The sequence below is a fragment of the Anser anser genome, assembly GCF_964211835.1.
Source record: "Anser anser genome assembly, chromosome: 15".
Lineage (NCBI taxonomy): Eukaryota > Metazoa > Chordata > Aves > Anseriformes > Anatidae > Anser > Anser anser.
This window is the reverse complement of record NC_139736.1, coordinates 17,701,571-17,723,979: the sequence shown is the minus strand read 5'-3', so window position 1 is coordinate 17,723,979 and position 22,409 is coordinate 17,701,571. Positions and strand designations below refer to the sequence as shown.

Below are 22,409 nucleotides of genomic sequence, written 5' to 3'. Positions count from 1 at the left end.
AGCTTTCCAACCACTCATCTCCCAGCCTGTAGCTGTGCTTGGGGTTGTTGCGCCCCAGATGCAGGACCCGGCACTTGGCCTTGTTGAACTTCATGCAGTTGACCTCAGCCCATCGGTCCAGCCTATCCAGATCCTCCTGCAGAGCCTTCCTTCCCTCGAGCAGATCGACACACGCACCTAACTTGGTGTCATCTGCAAACTTACTGAGGGTGCACTCGATCCCCTCATCCAGGTCATCGATAAAGATATTAAAGAGGACTGGCCCCAGCACTGAGCCCTGGGGGACTCCACTAGTAACCGGCCTCCAACTGGATTTGGCTCCATTCACCACAACTCTTTGGGCCCGGCCATCCAGCCAGTTTTAAACCCAACAAAGCGTACGCCAGTCCAAGCCACGAGCAGCCAGTTTCTCGAGGAGAATGTTGTGGGAAACGGTGTCAAAAGCCTTACTGAAGTCAAGGTAGACCACATCCACAGCCTTCCCCTCATCCACCAAGCGCGTCACTTGGTCATAGAAGGAGATCAGGTTCGTCAAGCAGGACCTACCTTTCATAAACCCATGCTGACTGGGCCTGATCGCCTGGTTGCACTGCAAGTGCCGCGTGATGACACTGAAGCTAATCTGCTCCATGAGCTTCCCTGGCACTGAGGTCAAACTAACAGGCCTATAGTTCCCCGGGTCTACCCTCCGGCCCTTCCTGTAGATGGGCATCACATTTGCTAGCCACCAGTCGACTGGGACCTCCCCTGATAGCCAGGACTGCCGATAAATAATGGAAAGCGGCTTGGCCAGCTCCTCCGCCAGTTCGCTCAGTACCCTCGGGTGGATCCCATCCGGCCCCATCGACTTGCGTACATCCAAGTGTCGTAGCAGGTCGCCAACCATTTCCTCATGGATAGCGAGGGCCACATCCTGCTCCCCATCCCCTTCCACCAGCTCAGGGTACCAGGTATCCAGAGAACAACCGGTCTTGCCGCTAAAGACTGAGGCAAAGAAAGCATTGAGCACCTCAGCCTTTTCCTCATCTTTTGTAACTAAGTTTCCCCCCGCATCCAGTAAAGGATGGAGATTCTCCCTAGTCCTCCTTTTTGCGTTGATGTATTTGTAAAAACGTTTTTTGTTATCTTTAACGGCAGTAGAAAAAAAAGTTATCACAAAAGTTATCACAAAAGTTACAGTTTAACTAGCCTTGTAACTGTTCTCCAAATACTCAGTTGCCCCTCCGCCACCCAGAGCTGCCCAGTGATAGCAGAAATCACTTCTCTGCTAGGGTATTACCAATTCCTTTACTTTTTGCATACAGTAAGTGATTATTCGTGGTTACATAGCGAGTCATAAGCACAACTTTGCAACATAGCATTTGTGTAGGAAGATCTTGTTATGCTGTTTAGTTCAAGTCTAAGAGTAACTGAATAAGGATATATAAATGTTTTAAGAAAGAATAAACAAGTTAAAAAAAAAACAAACACCAAAACCTTTTTATTTCTACAGAGATTAGTTAAGTATTGTCTAGTACAGAATATTCTGTTTTCATGTGACTTGCAAAAAAGAGTCCAGATGCAATTTAAGAAAAAAATTCATCTTATTTTCAGGGGTCAAGCCCATATTCTGACCAGTAACTGTGGGAAGTGACAATATACAATATCTTCAGCATTTGTAAAGGAAAAGATCTTGCTGCATCAGTAATGCAGTCAGTTAGGTTATTCAACAGCGTGGTATGCACGTGACAGAACAGATAAAATGCCACAGAGTATGACTTGCATGCCATACTCAGTATTTTTCCATGGGGATATAAAGAATCCATTAATACCAACAAAAAAAAAAACAAAACAAAACAGAATCAAAACCTAATATTTGCAATACCTTAGGTGGGAGTCCTCCTTCATATGCTGGCCAGCTACAAGAATGTGCACTAGGTCTTCCTATTTTGCTCAAAGCAATGTTCACTCATTTCTGTGTATCCTAAGGAAAACATCAAGATATGCAGAAATAGAACAAACAGTCTGCTGACACCCCCAAAAAAAAAACAGGTATAAAAAAATACCAACTAAAAATTGACTTATAGGACGGATTACATTAACCTGATTATTTAAAATAAAGGACATTATTTTTAAGGTTTGTCTTCTCATAAAGATTTAATATGGCTTAACTGTTACAATCTGAGTAATTCAGGCCAACACTTCTGAGCATGCCTTCACAGAAGGAATCCTGTATTTCATCCTGTTGTTTTATGTCGAGCTCTACCTTTGAGATTTATAGAATTTACGTATACATTTTTTTTGGTGAATATTTCCTTTCATAGTTGCTAAAACATATATTTATGTCTGACCCAAACTGGCTGTTTGTACAGATGTTAAAAAAGTTTTTTGAAAATTCCTGTTTTAATTATTCAGGAAGAGAAATTTCTTTTTCTTCCCAAAATACATGTGGAGATGGAATAGCCATATATTTGCAAACCACTGCTTATGGAAAGAGCACAATGTCACCATGCATATGTATGATGGAATTCTGGGTCTGGAAAAGAAAATCAAGGCCCCTTTCAAAACAACGAAACCAAAACAGTTTAAGGGAATACATTTCCTAGAATTATCTCTACACACAAATAACTTATTTACATTAGAAATTTCTGTGAACTGAAATCCTAATGTCAGAAAGTGTTCAATGATAAGGACTTAAGATGCTGCAGAATGCACTGAAAAAACAAGTTACTTGTCTTCCAATCATCTGATGCTGCCATTCACAGCTATGTAACTCTACCAATTAGTGAATACAAAGATGGGCTCCAGAGCAATTTACTTTTTAACATTTGAATTATAAAAATAAGACTGTTCTTCTTTTGTTTCCTCTCCTAAAATAATTTGTGGATTTCAAGGGAAGTCCCTTTGCCTGGTTTGTTTTATAAGCTTCTTGGGGAAAAAAATACAAAAAAAATCTGACCATACTTCTGGAAGTCAGCTGCGTAAATGACTTAATTTCTACTAAGTCCCAACTCTTTATTAGCTCAAAATATCACTTTACTTAAACCAGAAAGGGAACTACTCAATCATAGATGTTAGGTTATTACAACATTACAAGTTATAACTTAGATTAGTGACAAGGAACATATCTACTTGTATTAAAGTAGTGAAAAGGAGAGTATGTATGTTCTGGTTTACTAAGTACTCCTAAAGAATCTACAATTATACGTTTTTCAGGCTGTTCTTGGTCAGTCTTATAAAAGCAACTAAAATATGCACTTCTGAGTAACAATTCTACTACAGTGGTTAGGAACAATCAAAGAATACCAATTTTCTCCAAAGTGCAAAAAAGCTCTATAACTTCCAGTTACATTGAGTTTTTCCTCTTTGTCAAATAATTAACCTAGATTGTTTGTTCAAAATCATCAGTACCTACAGTGACAAAACATCTCTTCTAACAGGTTTTAAGATGACAAAAGATTAATTCTCCAAGATGGCATCTACAAGATTTTCTAGCTGACTTGAGTGATGTTCCAGCAAGGTACAAGGGTCTTTCCTTCTTCATACAGAAATGCAGTGTTTCCAAATTCCTTTTAAAGGGTATTTTAATCTCTCTCTCTCATGGAATAATTCTCTCATAAGCAACAATAATGAGGTTCCTTTTTCATCTCAGTATAACTACGTAAGCAGTTGAAATTGTCAAAAAAAAAAAGTCTGGTAAGTTTTTGTAGGCTTCCACAAAGAGTATTTTAAAGTGAAAGATAATCAGGTTATGTAACAGGAGTAATTATCACCTGTTAACTCGTGACAATAAGTCAGTTCAAGATGGTTGAAGTATAACTACTATTCTATTCCTCTGAGTTACTATACCATAAAATCAATTTAAACAAATGAAAATAATTATGTTATATACTTTCAGTTTATATAAAAGCAAAATATAGTATTTCCTCAAAAACTTGGTTTTGGGTCAATGCCTTGCCATATACTCCTGTTATTTTGCACACCTGGTACATAACACGAAACCACGACTCCAAAGCTCCCGCTCTCCCAGAGTGCCACTGCTATGCTGCTGGAGCTGCTTTATAGGGTACAATTTGTTTGTAATAAATAAATAAATAAATAAATAAAGTAGTTCAACAACATCATAATTCTAGCACAAAATCTGCTTTGCTTCCTAAGTGTTTGATACATAGGGTGCTCTTACAGCGTTTTCTGTACTTTAATGTCATCACACGCAATTTTCAGCCTCACTTCTGCAGTCCATCCTACACCTGAAACTCTCCCAAATTGGTCAGCCCATAGGTGGAATTCACAGCAAGGCATCTTTTAGTGGTGAGTGGTGTGTACATCATGATTTATGCAATACCCATACATTGAAAGGATTAACGGCTAGGACCAATATTTTTAACGTGCTTCTATCAGCTGAAAGATTTTACCTGAGCTTTGGTTTGTTGTTCTGGATGAGAGCGATTGTATTGCTTGAAGCTGCTCAGTGTTCACACAGTTATAACGTGGGATTGTCTAAGCCGTCTTACCATCTTCATGGTCCAGCTCGTAGTTTATGATCCGTGAGTACAACAACTGTTGTCCTGGGCATGCTTTTTTCCCGCCTCTCACCATCCTTTAGCTTCTGCAGTGAACAACAACCCGATTTTGTGTTCAGTTTTAGAGGGCTTTTAAATTTCATCTTATATACTTAACTCTTTCATGGCTAACTGCTGCAATTAAATTCTCACGCTTAGTTTCAGGAATCGCAACCTTGCATCAGGTTAACCTTGAATCACAAGCTCACATCAGCCAGGTTATCCGGAGGCGATTCAGCTACCGCGGCTTAGAAAGGCCTCAAAGCAACGCTCAGCAATTTATGCTCAGCCTCCCGGCAGTAATTAGAGCAGAGCTGATTGACGCTGCCGAGCCGAGGGCATCTGCCAGGGGCCTGACTGCGCCTGAGGCACCACCGCCCCGTGCACTAGGGGAAGGCCCGGGACGTTTTGCTCTGCAGGGCTCTACCGCACGGATACCTGCCGGCACCGGTGCGCCCTTCGGCACCCGGCGTCAGCGGGGACGCCCCGGCGAGGGGCCCCACAGCCTCCCGGTACTGGGACACGCACGCGGAGCCCCGGCCCCCCGTCAGGTCCCAAGGTGGAAGCGGTGAGCACTCGCGAGGAACGACAACGCAACGGCTCGGTTCACTCGGATTTTATTATTCGGCAAAAAAGAAATAAAAAAAGTTTCCATAAACACGGGCCGCTCCCTCAGGCCGCCGTCCCCTCAAGGCTCCCCCAGAGCTCAGCTCCCTCAGGCGCCCCCACCCGAGCATGCGCAGAGGAAGCGCCCAGCGCCCCCCGGGCCGCAGCGGGGGGGTGACGTCGCCGTCGGCCAGCACTCCCGTGAGGCACCGCCGGTAGGCTGCTACGTCACGCTGTACGTCACGCTACTTCCGCGATAGCCGACCGAAGGCCTTAAAGGCACCGCCCCCCCCCCGGCAGGCCCTGGCGGCAGCGCGGCGGGGCGAGCTGCGCGCGGCGGAAAAAAAGAGGCGGGGCTTCCCAGCACCCAGCCAATCAGCGCCAAAGCCCCCCCCCCGCGCCGCCACCAATCAGGAGGGTGGGTTTCCCAAACAAGGGCGGCGAGCCAATGGGGGAGCGGGCGGCGCTGGGCGCTGCGGCCAATCGGCGGCCTCCGGGCGGCAGGGGGCGCTTGCGCGGGCGGCGGGGCCGGGCCGGGGGAGGTGGAGCCACCGTTGTCGCCGCCGTGGGGGCCGCGGGCAGCCACAGGTAGGGTGGGGGGGGGGGGGACGGCACGGGCTGGGCCCGGCTGCGCGGCTCCTTGTCCGCGGGTAACAAAGGCGGCGGGGGGACGCTCGGGCTGGTGCGCCCGTGTGGGGAGCGGGGGGCGCTAGGCCCGCGGGGGTAGCGGGGCGCGGGCAGGCGGCGGGGGGTAGGGGTAGGGGTAGGGGTAGGGGCAGGGGCAGCCCCGTGGGGCTCGGCCGCTCGGTGGGGCTGGGCCCGGTGCCCGCGCGTCCCGGCCTGTGGAGGGGCTGCGGCTGCCCCGGTCCCGGGCTGGGTCCGGTGCTCGGCGCGATTCGTGCGCGGAGCGTAACGCGCGGCCCCGGCCCGCTGTCCGGCCGCCGGGGGAGTGAGGCGGCGTTACGCCGCTCCTTTGTTCGCCCGCGGGGCTCCGGCGGCTCGGGAAGGCGCGGCGGGCACGGCGGGCGGGCGGTGCCGCGGGGGTACCGGGTGTGGGGCTGCGGGGAGGTACCCGCGGGAGTAACGTGGGGCGAGCCCGGGGGCAGCCTGCGGCGCGCTCCGCTCCGTTCGCGTTACGGGGGCGGTGCCGTGGGGCTGGGGCTGCTCCTGCGGGAAGAAAGCGAGCCCGAGGCTGAGCCGCGTGTCAGGGGTGCCTCCACCGGGGGAGCTGGCCGCGTGGCGCTGGTACCTGCGGAGCGGGGGCCCAGAAGTAACAAAAGCTGCCTGTTCTGCGCTGCTCCCCCTCCTTCCTCTGCCCGTTACCCTGAGCTGCCCGGGGCAGCGCCCGGCGGTGCGTGGCCGAGGCGCCGAGCTCTTCTGTGCCTGCGCTGCCCCAGGAAGATCCTTCTGAAAGCGCTTTGTGTCAAGCTCGCGGCTTCCCCTTCCTCACCGGGGTGCCAACCCGAGCGCGCTGAGCGGTTCAGGCTCTCGGGAAGGGGCTGCGCTTTGTGGTGATCTGCAGTGAGCCGGTTAAACAGCCGGGCGGCGGGATGAGCGACGGGGTGGCTTCGAGCAGCCTGTGTTGGGCCGGGTTCATCCCCCTGGGGCAGGTGCCCGATGTCCAGCGTGGCCCCTGCCGAGGTGGTTTTGCCTCTGTCTCGCTGGGAAGCAGGTAGGGTACGGTATGTGCCCCCGGCTGTGGAGTTGTGCATTTGCAGCTCTGTTTGGATCCCAGCACCCAAACACGCTGTGCTCATTGCCCTGCTCAGAGGTGCCAGGGGTTGTGGCAGAAACAGGCTTCAACTCCTCATGGGAGGAAGGGATCTGTACTGGCTGCCTTTCAGTCAATTACTTGCACGCCCTTTTCTGCTTCAGTCTTCCCTGTCCCCTTTGCAGGATTCCTTTTACCCTTGGGCCCAGAATACAACTTTGTTCTTTAGGAGTACGGTTTTCCTATATGCGAACAGTGGTGAGCTGTTCACGTTTTAGTTTTACAACCAGACTTGTGGCTTGACAACTTCTGATTGCTGAATAAAGCTTTAACATATGAAGGTGTAGATGATGGATTCATTTTTGGCCGAGTTAATTTTTCGAGTCTGTTGCCTTTTTAAACTTCTCTCCTGCCTGTGACATATAAAGGGAGAGAAAGTGGATGCTATAATACAAAAGGGGGCCTCGGCTCAGTGTGATTTTCATTAGACCTGCACCCTGTCAAGGTTTATAATTCAGCTGAACTGCTGAGTCCAGTACAGATAGATCAGCAGCAATCACGATTAAATTTTCAGTGTGCTTTGTACTGTGGAAACATCTAATTTAAGATTCTTGTAACCCAGTAATTGCATTAATAGTGAACTCAGTCATGCATGGCAAGAGGATATGCTTCCATTATCTTAAAAAACAAAACAAAACGAAAAACCCCACATCTATTAAAAAAAACAACACCAACATACGTGCACATGTAGGAACTGTAACAATCATTTGGTCAGCTGAAGGCCACTGACACCCTGCGTAGTAGTTCTGGTCCCCAAATAATCTTGGGCATTAGGAACAGAGGGAAAGCTCTGTTCCCTGTTCGCCTGTCAATGAGTTGTCTGCACAGCTGGATGCAGTAGGAGGGAGGCTCGATCCTGCCCAGCTCACTGCCCTTTGGAACCGAGCTCCCAGCTGGGGGAACTCCCAGGCACGGCAGGCTGGCCGCCGGTTCCCTGGGTTTGTCTCCAGTGCAGTCATTCTGTTCTTCATAACGTCTGCTCATGGGCTTTGCTGCTTCTGTTCAATCTCTTGTAATTAGAATCTTTGTAAAGCACCGTGTTGGACCTTAACTGGTGGTGATTATTGGACTTGAGATTTAGCAAAGGCTGGGCCCCGTGGTTAGGCACTGTGACCTTCCCTTTTGCAATGCCCAGCGCCTGCCTTCCTTCTGTAGAAACACTGAATTTTCTGCGTTCCGTATGAATTGATTAATTTGCTTTCAAAGATCAATTTTACTGTACAAGATGATCTAGCATTGATTGTGTTCAAATCCTCAGTGCCTGAAGAATTAGCCCAGGCACATCCTGTATGTTGAGACTGTCCTTTAAAACTTACCTGAATGCTGCAGAAGTGGCAAAGTTTAGAAAACAAGAAAATTGTCCTGCTGGAAGGAAAGCAAAGAACCAGTAAGAGGTGTGAGTGGCTTTGTACAAGAGAGACATGTTGGTTTTCCTGTCTGCCGGAGCTGGCACAAACGTGTTTTCCTCCATATCTCCTGTTTGTGTAACTGGGCTGGTGTCTGTCCGAAAAGGTGACATTGGCTGCCGGCACAGTATTTTCTGTTACTTTGCCTCTGTGGAATGCAATTGAGGTGAAGCCTGCGATAAAGATGGAACAGTGACAATTGTTCTTGTTTGGGTTTAGGCAGGCTTGTTTTTTTTTTGTCCTAGGTTTAGTAAATGGAGCTTGGATTGGTCACTAGCAGCAGTTGTAGAAATACGACATTCAGTGCTACACTCGGTTCTGCCTATAATCTTAATTAGCAGTACATTAGTGTTTGTTTGGTTTTTTTTTAACATCCCACGCCACTTCTCTCCTGTAGCTTGTCTCTGTCAGTGACTTGTACACAGCGTAAAGCCACTGTATGGGTTGTGTTTTTCTAATAGTAGTTACAAGCAACAGGGCAGCATTTTAACTTTCAAAAATACATGTACATATGCATATTTAAGTTCTGTCCCTTCAGATGAAGGAGAAGAGTTGTTACTAAACAGGTGATTTTTCTGTACTTTGAAAGTGGATGGATGACTGTAAGTCAAGGCACCATTATTTGCTTTGTGTATAACTGAGGCTGATGTGTTTCTGGCTGCACAAGAGGATCTAAGAATAATTCGGATGGGTGAGATGCTGTTGGAGGTGTTATGTGAGACAATTTTAAATCCGCTGCAAAATCAAATATTGGGATAAAGTGACTGCCCAAGTATACTACAGAAGGATAATTTTTACCTGAATGTCTTACGGATACAAATGAGTTAGGCGGAAAGAACAGAAAACTCCTTTGAATAATAAATTATGCTGCTTGCATATGTTCGTCACTTGCTGGCATTCTTTTATCTGTGATGCAAATTTGTAACAGTTCCATTAATTTTAATGTTACGGAGAAATTGGATCTGCACATCCTCCAGCATCAATATGTGAGTTATTCTTTAATATTTTTGCTAGAGGCGATAAATAAATACAGTTGTTACTACGCTGGACTTCACCACTTTGCACGTTGGTGGAGTGTTGAGGTTGCTTAGAATTAGTAGAGCAAAGCTGATCTTATGCTTGCCCGGATCTTAATATACACAAGAGACTTGTGTTGACAAAGTGACACAACCTTACTAACAACCTTATCAGTTGTTAATTCAGGGAGAAAAAATGCTTTATTTAGCTTCCTTATTTTTGTGGATAAGTATATGCTGATACTGCTGCTTGTTCGGTTAGCGTGAGGGTGTCTGAGTCTTGTTAGCCTTGTTTGAATTCTCAGTGCTAAACCATGAGTGAGTAAATAAAGTATTCAAATGGCCAATAAATTTCCTTTTGGCATTTATATTTAGATTTCTTAATAGATATGCTATTGTTAGCCAGTAAAACGTTTCTCTCATAATAAACATCCTTTGTATATATGCCAGAAGCAGTATGTATTAATAACCTGCTGAAGAAAAAAGGATGCATAAAATAACGTGAAAAACAGTTACAAAAAGCGTTGATGGTTATTTCCTCTCTTGGGAGTAGATTACTGAGTGTTATTTATATATCAAAACAAGCAATATCTGAACAGTTCATGTCCGTGAACTGTTGTAGCTGCTAGTGATCTGTAGAGACTGACTTTTTATTTATGAATTTTAGTTTGCTGGTGGTAGAGGTCGCAGTGGGAAGCTGGGTGAAATGGGGCCCTTGGAGTGCTTCCGTTAATTTGCTCAGTGACCTTAAGAAAATCCTTTTTTTTTTTTTTTTTGATGGTGGTTTTAGGTATGTGTTGTCATAGGACAGACTCTTGAGAGCTCTCATATGTTTGTTTAAAATCCTTGAGAAATGTTAGTAAGTGTTATTATTCCAGATCAGTCAGGCAAAGTGGGGTGTCTTATCGGCAGTTTGCTGGTCTCAGTTGGGAATTGGTTGAGTTAGCTGGGGGATGTTTTGCTTTTTATTTTACTTTTGTTTTCATTCTTTCATCATTGATGTGAATTGGTAACCCAACATGTGAAATGGTAACCCAATGCAAAATACATTTTTTGGTGGTTTTAACTTAGTTTCAAGACTAACAGAAGCGTACTGCATGTAGCTTGGTATTTATAGTTTGGTATTTTTTACTATAAATTCCTACGTTACACGTTTTTGTTAAGCAAATTAGCTTTTTTTTCAAGCTAAAAAGTTTTTTTTCAGAATTCTAGGATTTTCAGAATAAAACCTGCTCCTGATGATCTTTTTGTTTAAAATAAATAAATTGTATTTTTACATCGCAATTAGGCACAACCATATGCAACCATGAAACCGTACTCCAAGTAGCCTTATCTTGAGGTTATACCAACCATTTTAGCCTGTTTAACTTGAATAGTTGTAAATGCATTGAATGAAAGACATGGGAAAAAAATCAGTGACTCAGACTAATTGACTGGGATTGAAATGTGAAGTTGACAATGTGGAATTGACCCAGTTTGGCTTTTGAGATGAAGCCGGAGCTCTGTGCTGCCAGTGCAGGTTTCAGCAGACCGGCAGTTGTTGGCCGCTGGCGCCCGCTTGTGTTGTTTCTGAGTACACCTTGGTGCTTGGCTGGCAATGAGAGACTCTGGAATTAGACATGATAGTAGTTTTCTGACCAGCTTGGGTTTTATTAATAAATATACCGGTCTCTTGAGTTTATTTCTACTTCAACAAATAAAAGAAGTGTAAAGCTATTAAGGGGCACAAGGTGGAAACATTCCCCATCAGCTCAGTTCAGCAGCAGTGCACGCGAGCTGTGCATGCGGTTTGGTTTGGTTTCGCTAGCATGGCTGTGTCATCTTGAGTAAATAAGCAGAAAAGCAGTGCTAAATAGAAATTGGAGAGAGGTTTTCAGGAGAAGCGGGTGCTGGCAGAGAGCGTGTTGCTTTTGGGGCTCTGCATACTTGCTGTTCTCCGCAGGCGCGGTGCTGCTGGTGTGCGACTGACTTGCTGTTTCTGTGAGATTGGGTCCTTGGGGCCCACGTGCCAACTGCTGCGTGCTAACAGCCATTTCTCTTCTTTCCTTTTTGAGGAGTTGCATATCCAAAAAGTGGATGTTCAGGATAACATGTCCAATGTGTCGGAAGAGAGAAGCACTAGACAACAGGACATTAAGAAAGGACTTCAGTTTATAGAGTATGGCTCTGTGTTTTTATTCTTATACATCCTTATGCTTATACGCCCTTACGTACAAGATGGATGGGGAAGTCCTTTTAAACAGTACCAGAGGAGGAAGATAGAGAACCTGCATTTTTCCTCAGAATATTTGCTAGCATCGACATGGAAATGGAGAGCAGACTTAAAGAGCAGACAGCACCCCGCTTTGTTCCTAAGCAGAGCAGACTGGAGGTGGGAGGGTGTTCCCTTTCAGCCTTTGAGGAAAAATCAGCACTGACATTTTTCGTGGATGGATAAAATCCACCTTACCTGTATGGATGTTTGCACCTAAGACTAGGTTGCTACTGAGAGGGCTGGGTTTGCTCACTGCTGCCTCAATGTTTCTGCTCTCCGGAGGTAAAGTTTAACTTAATGAAAAAGCTTTGCAGTAGTTAATTTTCACTTGGGTCAGTGCCAAGTTCTCCTCTAGCAGATCCTGACTAGCTTGAACTGACTGTGAAATTTCACATTAGTTCACTGCTCATATAAGACATGGAAAAAAAAAAGAAAGAAAACTGCACTTGAAAAAGTATTTAGAAAGTGGTTCCCAGATAACCTGTATGGGAAGGGACGGCATTGCTGTTTTTCCTTCCCAAAAGCTTGTAAGTAAATATCCGTTTGGTGCTGGAGAAAATCTCTGTTGTGTGTCATGCAAAAGAACTTTTAAAATTCCTTAAGTGTTATTGGTATGAATTAATTAAAACTGATGTGTTCTTTTAACAGGTAATTTGTAATTTTATAATGCTTACAGAAAGATTTGCAGTTCTCATATATGAACTGTTTTTGCACATTGGAAAAGAGGAAGGGAATTGTTTTTAAACAAAGGACACTGAGACTTTAAATCCAGCATTCAAAATCTTGATACATTTTGAATAGCAGAGTTAGGGCTGGCTATGTAACTTTAAATTAAAATGACTCAGTAATTCTAAAACATAGCCATTTAATCAAATTTACTCTGCAGCTCTCCTGCCTTGTTCAGTGCAGGCAGTAGAAAACATCTGGAGTTTTAGCCTGTTGCAGCAAGTGAGACTGCTTTTCGTAATCTTTTCAGCAATGTGTACCATAAGTAAATTTTGTAATTTCTTTTTCTAGATCTACTTTGCCCTATCCAGGGACACAAGAACAATATGAGGTAATGAAATTACTTTTGCATTTCCAGAAGTGTTTTTTGACATGGGGTTATCTTATTATACTTATCGTTGTTTTCAATCATCATTTAAGTAATAGAGTATGAATGTTAATTTACAGTGTCTGAATATGGGAGCCGGAGGACAACTTATATATAGGACTACCTGTGATACAAGTATTCAGATATTTGGATGTCTGAAAGTTGCTCACAGAGCAGCTCAGTTTAACTCTTTCCCTACTAGCCCTGCTAGTGTTAGGGATGAATTTGGGGCATTAATTGGATAAAATAATGTGCTCTTCTGGGTAAACTTTAGGGTGGCACAATAAAACTGAGATAAAAGGACTTCAGTCATTTGTCTTCATGACATTTTGTTCTTATATGTGTTACTATTTTGCATAATTTTTGGACTTACATTTTCACATTCATCTTTCTGGCATTTTTATCAAACAAAAGGTTGTTCCACTGGCTTTGAGAACACATTGCTTAAGAAAGTAATTGTTCACATTTTAGACTGAAAAAATATTTTGTTTTGCAAAGGCAGCCTTTGTGTACTACTGGTTTGCCAGTTGCTGGGGCTGCTGTTTGCTAAAAGAATGTAAGGGAACACATAGATTTGTCTTAGAAGTTACATGTACAAAATAATTCTTTTGTAAGTAGCTCAGCCTCTTTTATTTCTGTGTATTGTTGTATTGAGTATTAGAGATTGTCTTGGAAAAATTGCAAAGAAAAATAGACAAAAAGTTTTTATTTGATTTTGGTTCTGTGAATTTACAAATATAAATTTTCTGTTTAAATATGTATTTAGAAATATGAAAGATTCACAAACAGCAGTATTGTGTGTGTTTGTCTTCTTTGTTACAGTTATTTATACGAGAACTTGTTAGAAATCTTTTTAATGAAGGGAATGATGTATATCGAGAAGGCGATTGGAGAGGATCACTGAGTCACTATACAGAAGCTATAAACATAGCAGATTATGCGAATTCTGAAGAAATCCATGTTTCTGATGATATTTTAGAGAAGTTGCATGTAAACAGGATAGCATGTTTTTCAAATATGGTAAGCTTCTACTTAAACTGTGATTTCTTGAGAACAGAGATGAAGGTATGGAAAGCTTAATAGTGAAAAGCTCTTGGTGTTGGTTTGAGAATTGGAGTGTTTCAAATAATCATTTTGGCATACTCTTTAATCTCATCTTTTTACAAGTATAATAGCCTAGATATTTTAGTTACTAATATTATAATGTTAACCCAAGAGTCATACTGGACTTGAAAGTTGGTGGAAGAGTATTTTTGTCCATTCATACTGCGGATTGCATTTGAGTCTGCCACTTCCTCTGTGGAATAAGATGTGAAAGAGCTAAATTGTCTTCATAACTCTTAATGGATTTTATGTGAAAGATAGCTAAAAAGAAGCAGGGTTGTGTTGGTTGGTGGCTTAAGAAAATTCACCAAACATTCACCCACTGCAGCATATATGCATGTTTTACAGTGTTTCAATACCTTAATTTAATACAGTTTATATTCTATATTCTAACAATAAAAACTGATCTGATTAGTTCCTTTTTTCCTTTTTCCCCTCATAGGGACTTCATGAAAAGGTTCTAGAAGACTGTGAGATAGCATTAAGGTTGAATGAAAACAATTTCAGAGCTCTCTATCGGAAAGCAAAAGCTTTGAACGAGCTGGGAAGGTATAAGAAGGCTTATGATGCGGTAGCAAAATGTTCTCTTGCTGTGCCGCAGGTAGGCAAATTATACTTTTATGATATTTTAAAGAAATTAGCACAGAAAACCTGTACTTAACATCAAGACCAGTACAGTTTTGTTTTGTTTTAAATGCAATAATACATATTTATTCCTCTCTTCTTTTTTTTAAATTGTGCATGTTAAGGCTGACAGCAGATACTACAAGCCTCAAATTCAGTTTGTTACATTAACTTTCAGCAAAAGAAATACTAACTTCTCGATATGTATGAAGTGCTATAAGCTTTTGCAGTAAACACTAGAACCATTGAACTGTTGTTTAAAATTCTCTAGTTAGTTATACTCTAAACATTAAAAAGAACCCATAAAGTGTAGCATTTATTCCTGTGGTAGTTGCTTTTTAGCTTTTCATGAATTTAGTAATGTAGTTCTTACCTGTGCTTTGTCCTCCATCTAAATCCCTTAATATGCACCTCTGAGTTTAGGCTATGTCTGTATTAGCAAGCAGTGTGTGGCATAATAGGAGAGGATCTATAGACTGGAATGGTGATACTGAGGATCTGATTTCCATGCTTTTTGTGTGTTTTTTTTTTAAGAGTTGGAGTGCATCAAGTATGCTCCTGCAGCACTTCTTTCCATTTAGTTTCATCCTAAATGAATCTAATTTGGCTCTCGAAGACCATTCATAATGCAAGCTAAAATGCAGTGAGTGAGGATGATTAAGAGATTCACTTCAGAACTGCATTCCTGATTTGATCTAAAATGCTGATCGAAACTTATATGCTGTGCTCAAAATAGACTTAGGACAGATTATTGAGTTAATTTTTTTCTTCTCTGTACATCAAAAATAGTGAGAGAAAACATACATACTTCTCACCTTCTCTGGTTTTGGAAAATCTTTGTTATTTTTGATTCAGATAGACAGGCACCTTATTTTCTGTCTATTTTCTGGTCTTTTTTTTTTTTCTTTTTTACTTCCAGACATTAGAATCATTTTACTCAAGGATAGCTTCTGTATTTTTGAGTGCAGCTTGCAGTCCTATGTGCTTGTGAAAGAATAAGTATGCATTAAGAGACATCCTGCATATAGAGATCTTGCAGAATATACATTATTTGAGATGCAAACAGATGTCTTTGACCAGTTGTTAATAGATGTACATTATGAATTTTTATTTATTTCCTTTAGGATGAAAGTGTGATTAAACTGACTCAAGAGCTAGCTCAAAAATTAGGGTTAAAAATAAGGAAAGCATATGTAAGAGCAAAGGTAAGACTTCATTATAACTTATAAATTTGTACTGTTTTAACAAGTACATTGCTTTCTCTCTCTTGATCTCAGTTTTGTACCTAATGAAGGTATCTTTCCATTGCAGCCACCCTCTTCAAATTCAGGTTCTAGTGATATATCAAATCAGGTAAGTTTTCAAGTGTTTCAAGTGACAGCTGACTTTAAACTGTGGGGAATGACTTTCATAATTTCACAGTGATTAAGTAAAAATTGGGCAATTAACATTTTATTTAAGGTGCTGTTAGTTTGGACTTCAGGGTTCCATCAGTCTTTGTGTTTGATTTTGCTATATGCTTATTGCAAACTAGGGCATGAGATTATCGTTCAAGTTATCTCTGTAGAATAAATGTTAGCTAGAGCATTAGATCCAATGCAGTGAATATATGTAATGCCTTGAGACAAGGGCATAGTTAATGTGGTTTGTTTATTTATGTTATTGAGAGCAATTTAAGTGAAGGGTGTTAGAGTGAAGAACCTTTAAATTAACTTGCCAAAACTTGACCTTGCATTTGAAACTTGCATTTATCTTCCTATTTCTAATGTATCCGAGTAGCAATAATGAAGAAGAGTTCTTCATCTTTCTTACAGACTTCTTTTCAGGTGAATTACACAACTTAGCTGTAAACAGACAATTTTGAGTAGAATGAGGAAATACAGGAACAGCTCATTTAAGATGCGATTTGGACTCTTTCATTCTACCAAGTATCAGTCTCACTGTTCTTGGTTGCTTACAGATTTTTAGTGCTACAGTGGTTATATTTCAGTCTGCAAATGGATACTTTATCTGGAAAAATGTTTGGTCTTTAAATTCCAATCAACTTCATAATTTTCAAGTTTTACTAAGCCTAAATGTGAGGGCTTACCTTCTTAGTCTGTAAAACACGTTTGAACAGTTTTAAAGGCTCTTGTGCAAAGTGCTGAGAGGTATTTTTTTCTCACTTGCAGAATTCTTCTTCTTCTGTAGAAGATATTGAGTTAGGTGAGTCTTGTGTTCCAGTATTAATGCTAGGAAACTAGATTTATCATGTGTACCTAGTTGTATTTGTTAAGAAACTTCTTCATAAGAAAATTTAACTTACCATTTGAAAGATCTGTGACAAAAAGTCTGGTCTGTTTCTCTATAAAACTACATATTGGAGTGGCTGAGCCAATCTCCAGTGGCGTTCCTCATCTTGATATGACTAATTGCCATTAATGCGATTGTCTTGCAGATCTCTCTAACTTGGAAAAATAGGGAGGGGAGAATATGCCAAAGATTTAGTAAAGTATCAAGTCTCTAACTTTTACTGTCTTTTAGTTTGAGTAGTGTATAAACACTGAGATAGAGGAAACTGAAGACATTTATTTGCTTAAACATCCTTCACGTTTCTCTACCCCCTCTGCCCCACATCAGCATGCTAAAAGTTATGGGAGATATTTTGACATTTCTGACTAAAAGTTCCACTCATTCCTGTGTTATCTGTTTCAGATTTATCTGACCAGAAGCAAGAAATGGCTTCTGCTGCTTCTTCATCAGTCTTCGTTTCTGAATTGTCTAAAGTGGCATCAGTACCCCTGTCATCCTTATCTTCTGTTATGTCTCTTCAAGTGGAAAAGGTTTCTTTGCCTTCTGCAGTGTTGGCAAATGGAGGAAATGTTTCCTTCTCTATGCCAGAAGCATGTTTAGATTGTGGAGATGGAGATATAATTATTGGGGAAGAACTTGACGAATTACTTGATTCTGTTCCTGATCCAGATGAAAGTGTAATGGTAAGACTTTTTGTTGCTTTCTTTTCAAAAGACTGTTCTTTTGAGTGGCATCTTGTGTTTTTTTTCTTCTTAGTGTTTGTTTTGTTTTTCAAAGTGGGCAGGTAATGAAATGTGAATTAACTTTCCTGGTTACATCAAGCTGTATTTGTGTACAGTCAACCTGAGTCTCTCAGATGTGCATGCTTGCAGATGTGTCTGTAAAGATACTAGGACCCTGCAGGGCTCTGAGGACAATCACATTGGTTTTATGTGTTGGAAAACTTAAGTGAGGATGGAGGTGGAGGGTTGCTACTTCGAGAAATATTTCTACCAGTACTACCTCTGTGGGAGGGATACTACTTCCAGTACTATGGAAAGTGAGGCAGGCATTTGAAATCTGGCTGATGTGTAGTTGTTGCAAATGAGTCTTCAGTGAACTGGAGATTGTTGGAGTGCCCACCCTGTGCCTGTAGAAAGTCAAATTAAGCACATGCTGATAGCTTTGCAGGACGGTAGTGCTTACATTGTGGCCTGCTAGTAAATCCACTAGAATCTGTGCAATCGGAGCTTTGCCCAGTCTTGTGTCCTGCATGACCAGAAATAGCTAGATCGTCATGAGGCTGACCTTTTATATTTCTTAAAGGTGTTAGAGAAATTTAGGCATTTGAAGAGTTGTTTTTCGTTACACTGTCATTCTAGAGTTAGAACAAAATAAGAAGCATACAGAGTTCCTCAACTGTCAGTCAGAATGAAAGCTCTGACTGATGAGCAGAGATGGCTAAACTTATTAGCAAGGTTACTGACTCTGGGTTCTGGCTCTGACAGTCATTTGGGGCCCTTAGGATCACAGTATTAAATGAGGCTCTGGAATGTTTAATTTTTTAATTAGTTGTGATTTAAATTTCTCATTCAGCTATGGATGCAGCTGTAAATAAGGTTGATTACAGAAGTGGACTTGTCTTGTGCGATCTCTTTAAATAAAGAAATGCTTGGACTTATTTTAAGTTTTATGCGGTTTGTTTTGTGTGTTACGGTAGTATAGATCATGATTGTTAAGAAAAAATAAGAAGTTTGCCATAGTGAAAGCCAAGAGGAAATACAGTCCTTCAAGACAGACTGCAGTCTCGTAGTGTAGAGCCTGAGTGGCATGTAGGCTAACAATTTGGGGACCAGATGTTGCCCAAACTGTGCAGACCAGCTTGGTCAACCTGAAAAAGGAGGGAGCTTCCTAGGGAGGCAGGGAAAGAAACTCCCAAACTTGGTCATGTGCTTAATAATGTTGCGTGGTTTTCCTTGGGTGAAGAAGGTGAATTGGCTTATACAGAGCACAATATCATTTGATTCAACTTGAGGATTTGTTTCAAAGCTAACTCTTAACTCCTTACCGTACTGAAATTTGAATTATGTTCTCTTTTTATTTAGAAGAAATCATGTAGGTTGGACTCTTCTTCCTTTTCACTATTGTTTTACGCTTCTAACATAATTTGGTAATTCAATTCTGATTTACTTCACAAAAAATTCAAATCTGTTATTAAATTCAGCTAACCGAACCATTAAAGTGCTTGGTTCATAGAGAATTCCTTGCATTAGGGCACTGAGATGTAATTTCTACACTTCTGTAAGTGTCCTGTAGTTCTGCACAGTACCGAAGGGTACCTCTTATTGTTGTTTTGCTGTAGGTTTACCAAAACTTAGTAGAAACTTCACTAAAAGAAAAACAGTTACAGATTGTGTTCTTGAGAGTTTTTTTTTTCCTCCTGTGTGTGAACACTTCTTAAAATTTCTTTTTATCCAGCAAACTGCAGGTGCCAGGGGACCTATTCCTGCAGGAAGTGTAGCTCCCAGTGTTCCTTTCGCTGCCTCACTGCTGGGGACATTGCCAGTTAGAGCAGGATTTGTTCCTTCGCCTTCTCTTTCAGAAATCTTTTCACAGCCTTTGGCTTCTTCACTGGAAAATTTTTGTTCACCATTAAGCACCTTTTCAATCAGTGACCCAAAAAGAGGTAAGAAATGAGTCTTAATATTTAACCTTATGATGAGTTAGAGTTGTGAATGAGCGAACTGGCTTCCCTTTTTAACAAAGAAATTTTCAGCACTATTCAGTAATATTTAGTACTTCCATAAAATTTGATCTGTGCTCATATTTAAGAGTACTGATGATCAGTATTGGTTGTACACAAGATTTTATAAATAAAGCTGCTGTTTACTTGGGGTCTGTGTAAGTATGCTCTAAGCTCCCCCTGTACTTTTTTTTTTTTAATTTCTTGTGGAAGTTAGTGGTTTCAGGTGAAAAAGTATAAAGAAGGAACCATGCTAACTTTAGGCTTTATTTACTTAGGTATTTATTTTAACAGAGGTGTTCTCACAGCTTAAACCATTTCTGATGATTTGACGATAAACAGGAATCCTAGAAGTCTAGTATAATTGTGTTCTCTGAAAATGTAGCAATATTTCATATTTGGATTCAAACTCCAGGTACTGTAATTATATGGTAAAATCATGTGAAATAGCAAGAAATAATCAGTGAACTGGAATAGAAAAGAAATAAGTTTTGTCTGTAATCACCAGTGTTACAGAGCATGCTCTCTTTAGAACGAGGCCAAATTTACAAAGCAAAATTTAAAATTCTCTAAACCCTCTTTCATCTCCTTATTTTTGCTAGTCTGGTATTGCTTATCTGTGTACTGTTTTTGTACTGCACAGGTATCTTTATATTCCTTCATCATGTCTGCAAAACTACTGCTAATGTTAATCAGATGGTTATATTGAACGTGATAGCCCAGTAATTTGTCAGCAGAGTTGCTTACAAATGCGGCTTTTGCATAATTGGAAATAAAAACAAACCCAACCAACCAGCTAAACAAAACCCCATAGAAAACAACAAACTTTTCTGTTTGTCAAAAAAAAAAAAAACACCTTTGCTTATACTTCGCAGGAATATTACATAATTTTTGGGATAGGATGTTTTGAGGATCTGAAACTTCCTTTTATTCCTTTAGATCTCTCAAGTTCAGCTTCTAGAGATGGAACACCAACTCTTAACAGCAATAATTCCCCATTGTTTGTAAGTATTTTTCTTGTTTTCTTTTACATCAGTTCAAATGTTAATGCCTCACAGGCTTAACATAGACCTTAATTTTCACAGTAGAATTTTCTTTTAAGAAAAAAATGGCACTTTTTTCTGTACCAGAACTGTATGTTAACAGTTTTACAGTAGCTCAAAGCAGCAATAATTGAACACAGGAAAACAACAATTTTAAAATACAGTTGAAGTGTAAAATGACCGACCAAAGAGAGAGAAAATCTCTGTATGGTGTGGGTGCCAAATGTTAGGAGTCCTGGAGAACTGTCCTAGTACAGGAACAGAGCAAAGGCTGCCTTGTGTCTAAGAATCCATCTAGTCTCTGTATTGTAGTCATGCCGTGTATTTCCTGCAGATACTGGCCCTGTTGGCCACTGACTGTGTGTGGAAGGGTGGCATGAAGGATTGCATCCTCATGGGCCAAGATGGAGCAACAGCCTGGCAACTGCTGCTGTTCACCCTGTCCTTGCTTGGGTCTTGTTATATGCTTGGTTTGCTGGGTGTATGGCTTTTGTGAAATCTGTCCCCTTTCCTAGACATGTAGTTAAGTTTGTACTTGATTTTTTTTGTGCAATCTTTCTTATGCTTTGAATAATAATTTAAATAAGCTAAATTTTAAATGTAGAGAAATGAAATGAGATGGATCAAGTAAAATACACTTTCTTCCAACAGATAAATGGCCCTAGTAGTTTGTTTGGGTCCGAAAATTACATGGGAATTGCAGGTCAAACTAGAAATGAGTTTTCAAATGTTTTTAGCAGTGCAACTGCTAATATACCTGTATCTTCAGCACTTGCGGGAAGAAACCCATTAGAAGGCACACACGAGCTAAGACAGGCCTGCCAGTTGTGTTTTGTCAAAAAAGGTAAGGGAAGGGGCCTTGGGACTCAATTGGGATGATTTTAAAAAATTCTAAAGCATACATTTAAAATATTAGTGTACATAAAATATCCTTGGCTTCTCAATACTGTTCAATTCCAACTTGTTTTTGCGGATGTAGTATGATCTTATTATCAAGGAACTGGTAGAATGTTTCAAGAACTCTATTATCTTCTTTCTTCTTGTCTTTATTTCTTATCCTAATAGGTTCTTGATGTCTAAAACCACCACAAATCATCACATGCCTTCCCCAACCTGTAGGTTTACTGTGTAAGGTCATTCACATTCTGTATTCACTTTCCTCCCAATGCCCAGGGTACTGTGAAGAATGACACCTTTGCTCAAGACTAAAAAAAAACTTGCAATACCCTCTCTGATTGGCCATGGGGAATTGAACTGCAGTTCAAAGTACCTGGTAACCTTCATATCCCATCTGTTTTATTGTTTGTTTTTTTTTTTTTCCAAACTAATTCTAAATCATAATCATGAGGCTTCCAAACCTTAGTAATAATTAACTCTACTGTATTGACTCAAAGGATCTTAACCTGTACTGGGCTTTAATATAACTAATCTAGGCCTGAGCTGTTGCTGTTAAACAGAGCTGTATTCTAGAAGCAATAGCTTTTATTAAGACTAATCTTAAAAAAAAAAAAAAAAAAAAAAAAAAAACCAAAACCACAAAAACCCACACATTTTGTTTCAAGTTACAGGTGTCAATAATAAAGTACAGCATAGTAATCGATCTTATAAAGAATTCTATTGAGACATTTGGGGAATGAATATTGCAGTTTTAGGAACTTCTTTTTTAGGTTAAAATAATTTTTAAAAGAAAAATCCACGTCAAATCCAAGTCATATTTGAAAAGCCACAGAACACGCTCTGCTAAAAGACAGAGCTATAAAGTATTGGTGGAAATACTTGTTTATATCTTGACTTTTTATATAAAAACATCTATTTCTTCTGTTCTTTGCATCTCTATCAAAGCCTTTAAGTATTGCGTCCTTATACTACCTGCTAGTGAAGTTGTGCAGTGCCATCAGCTTCCCCAGGGATAATGGGTCACACTCTTGTTTTTTGTA

At 41.0% G+C, this 22,409-nt stretch overlaps 1 protein-coding gene across 4 annotated transcripts in view; it reads left to right on the top strand.

Annotated features, from left to right (window-relative positions):
* The first annotated feature begins 5,447 nt into the window (after nucleotides 1-5,447).
* ZC3H7A (zinc finger CCCH-type containing 7A) overlaps nucleotides 5,448-22,409 on the top strand; it is a 29,395-nt gene continuing 12,433 nt past the window's right edge. Inside the window, exons 1-12 of one of the 4 annotated variants that reach the window (XM_083799832.1) lie at nucleotides 5,448-5,565; nucleotides 11,395-11,498; nucleotides 12,612-12,651; nucleotides 13,510-13,707; nucleotides 14,234-14,392; nucleotides 15,540-15,620; nucleotides 15,727-15,768; nucleotides 16,587-16,620; nucleotides 17,110-17,390; nucleotides 19,165-19,372; nucleotides 20,369-20,433; nucleotides 21,124-21,316. In XM_083799832.1, the coding sequence (XP_083655958.1) occupies nucleotides 11,431-11,498; nucleotides 12,612-12,651; nucleotides 13,510-13,707; nucleotides 14,234-14,392; nucleotides 15,540-15,620; nucleotides 15,727-15,768; nucleotides 16,587-16,620; nucleotides 17,110-17,390; nucleotides 19,165-19,372; nucleotides 20,369-20,433; nucleotides 21,124-21,316 (1,369 nt within the window). In that variant the 5' untranslated portion in view covers nucleotides 5,448-5,565; nucleotides 11,395-11,430. The other 3 variants (XM_083799834.1, XR_014572687.1, XM_083799833.1) reach the window with 3 other exon arrangements.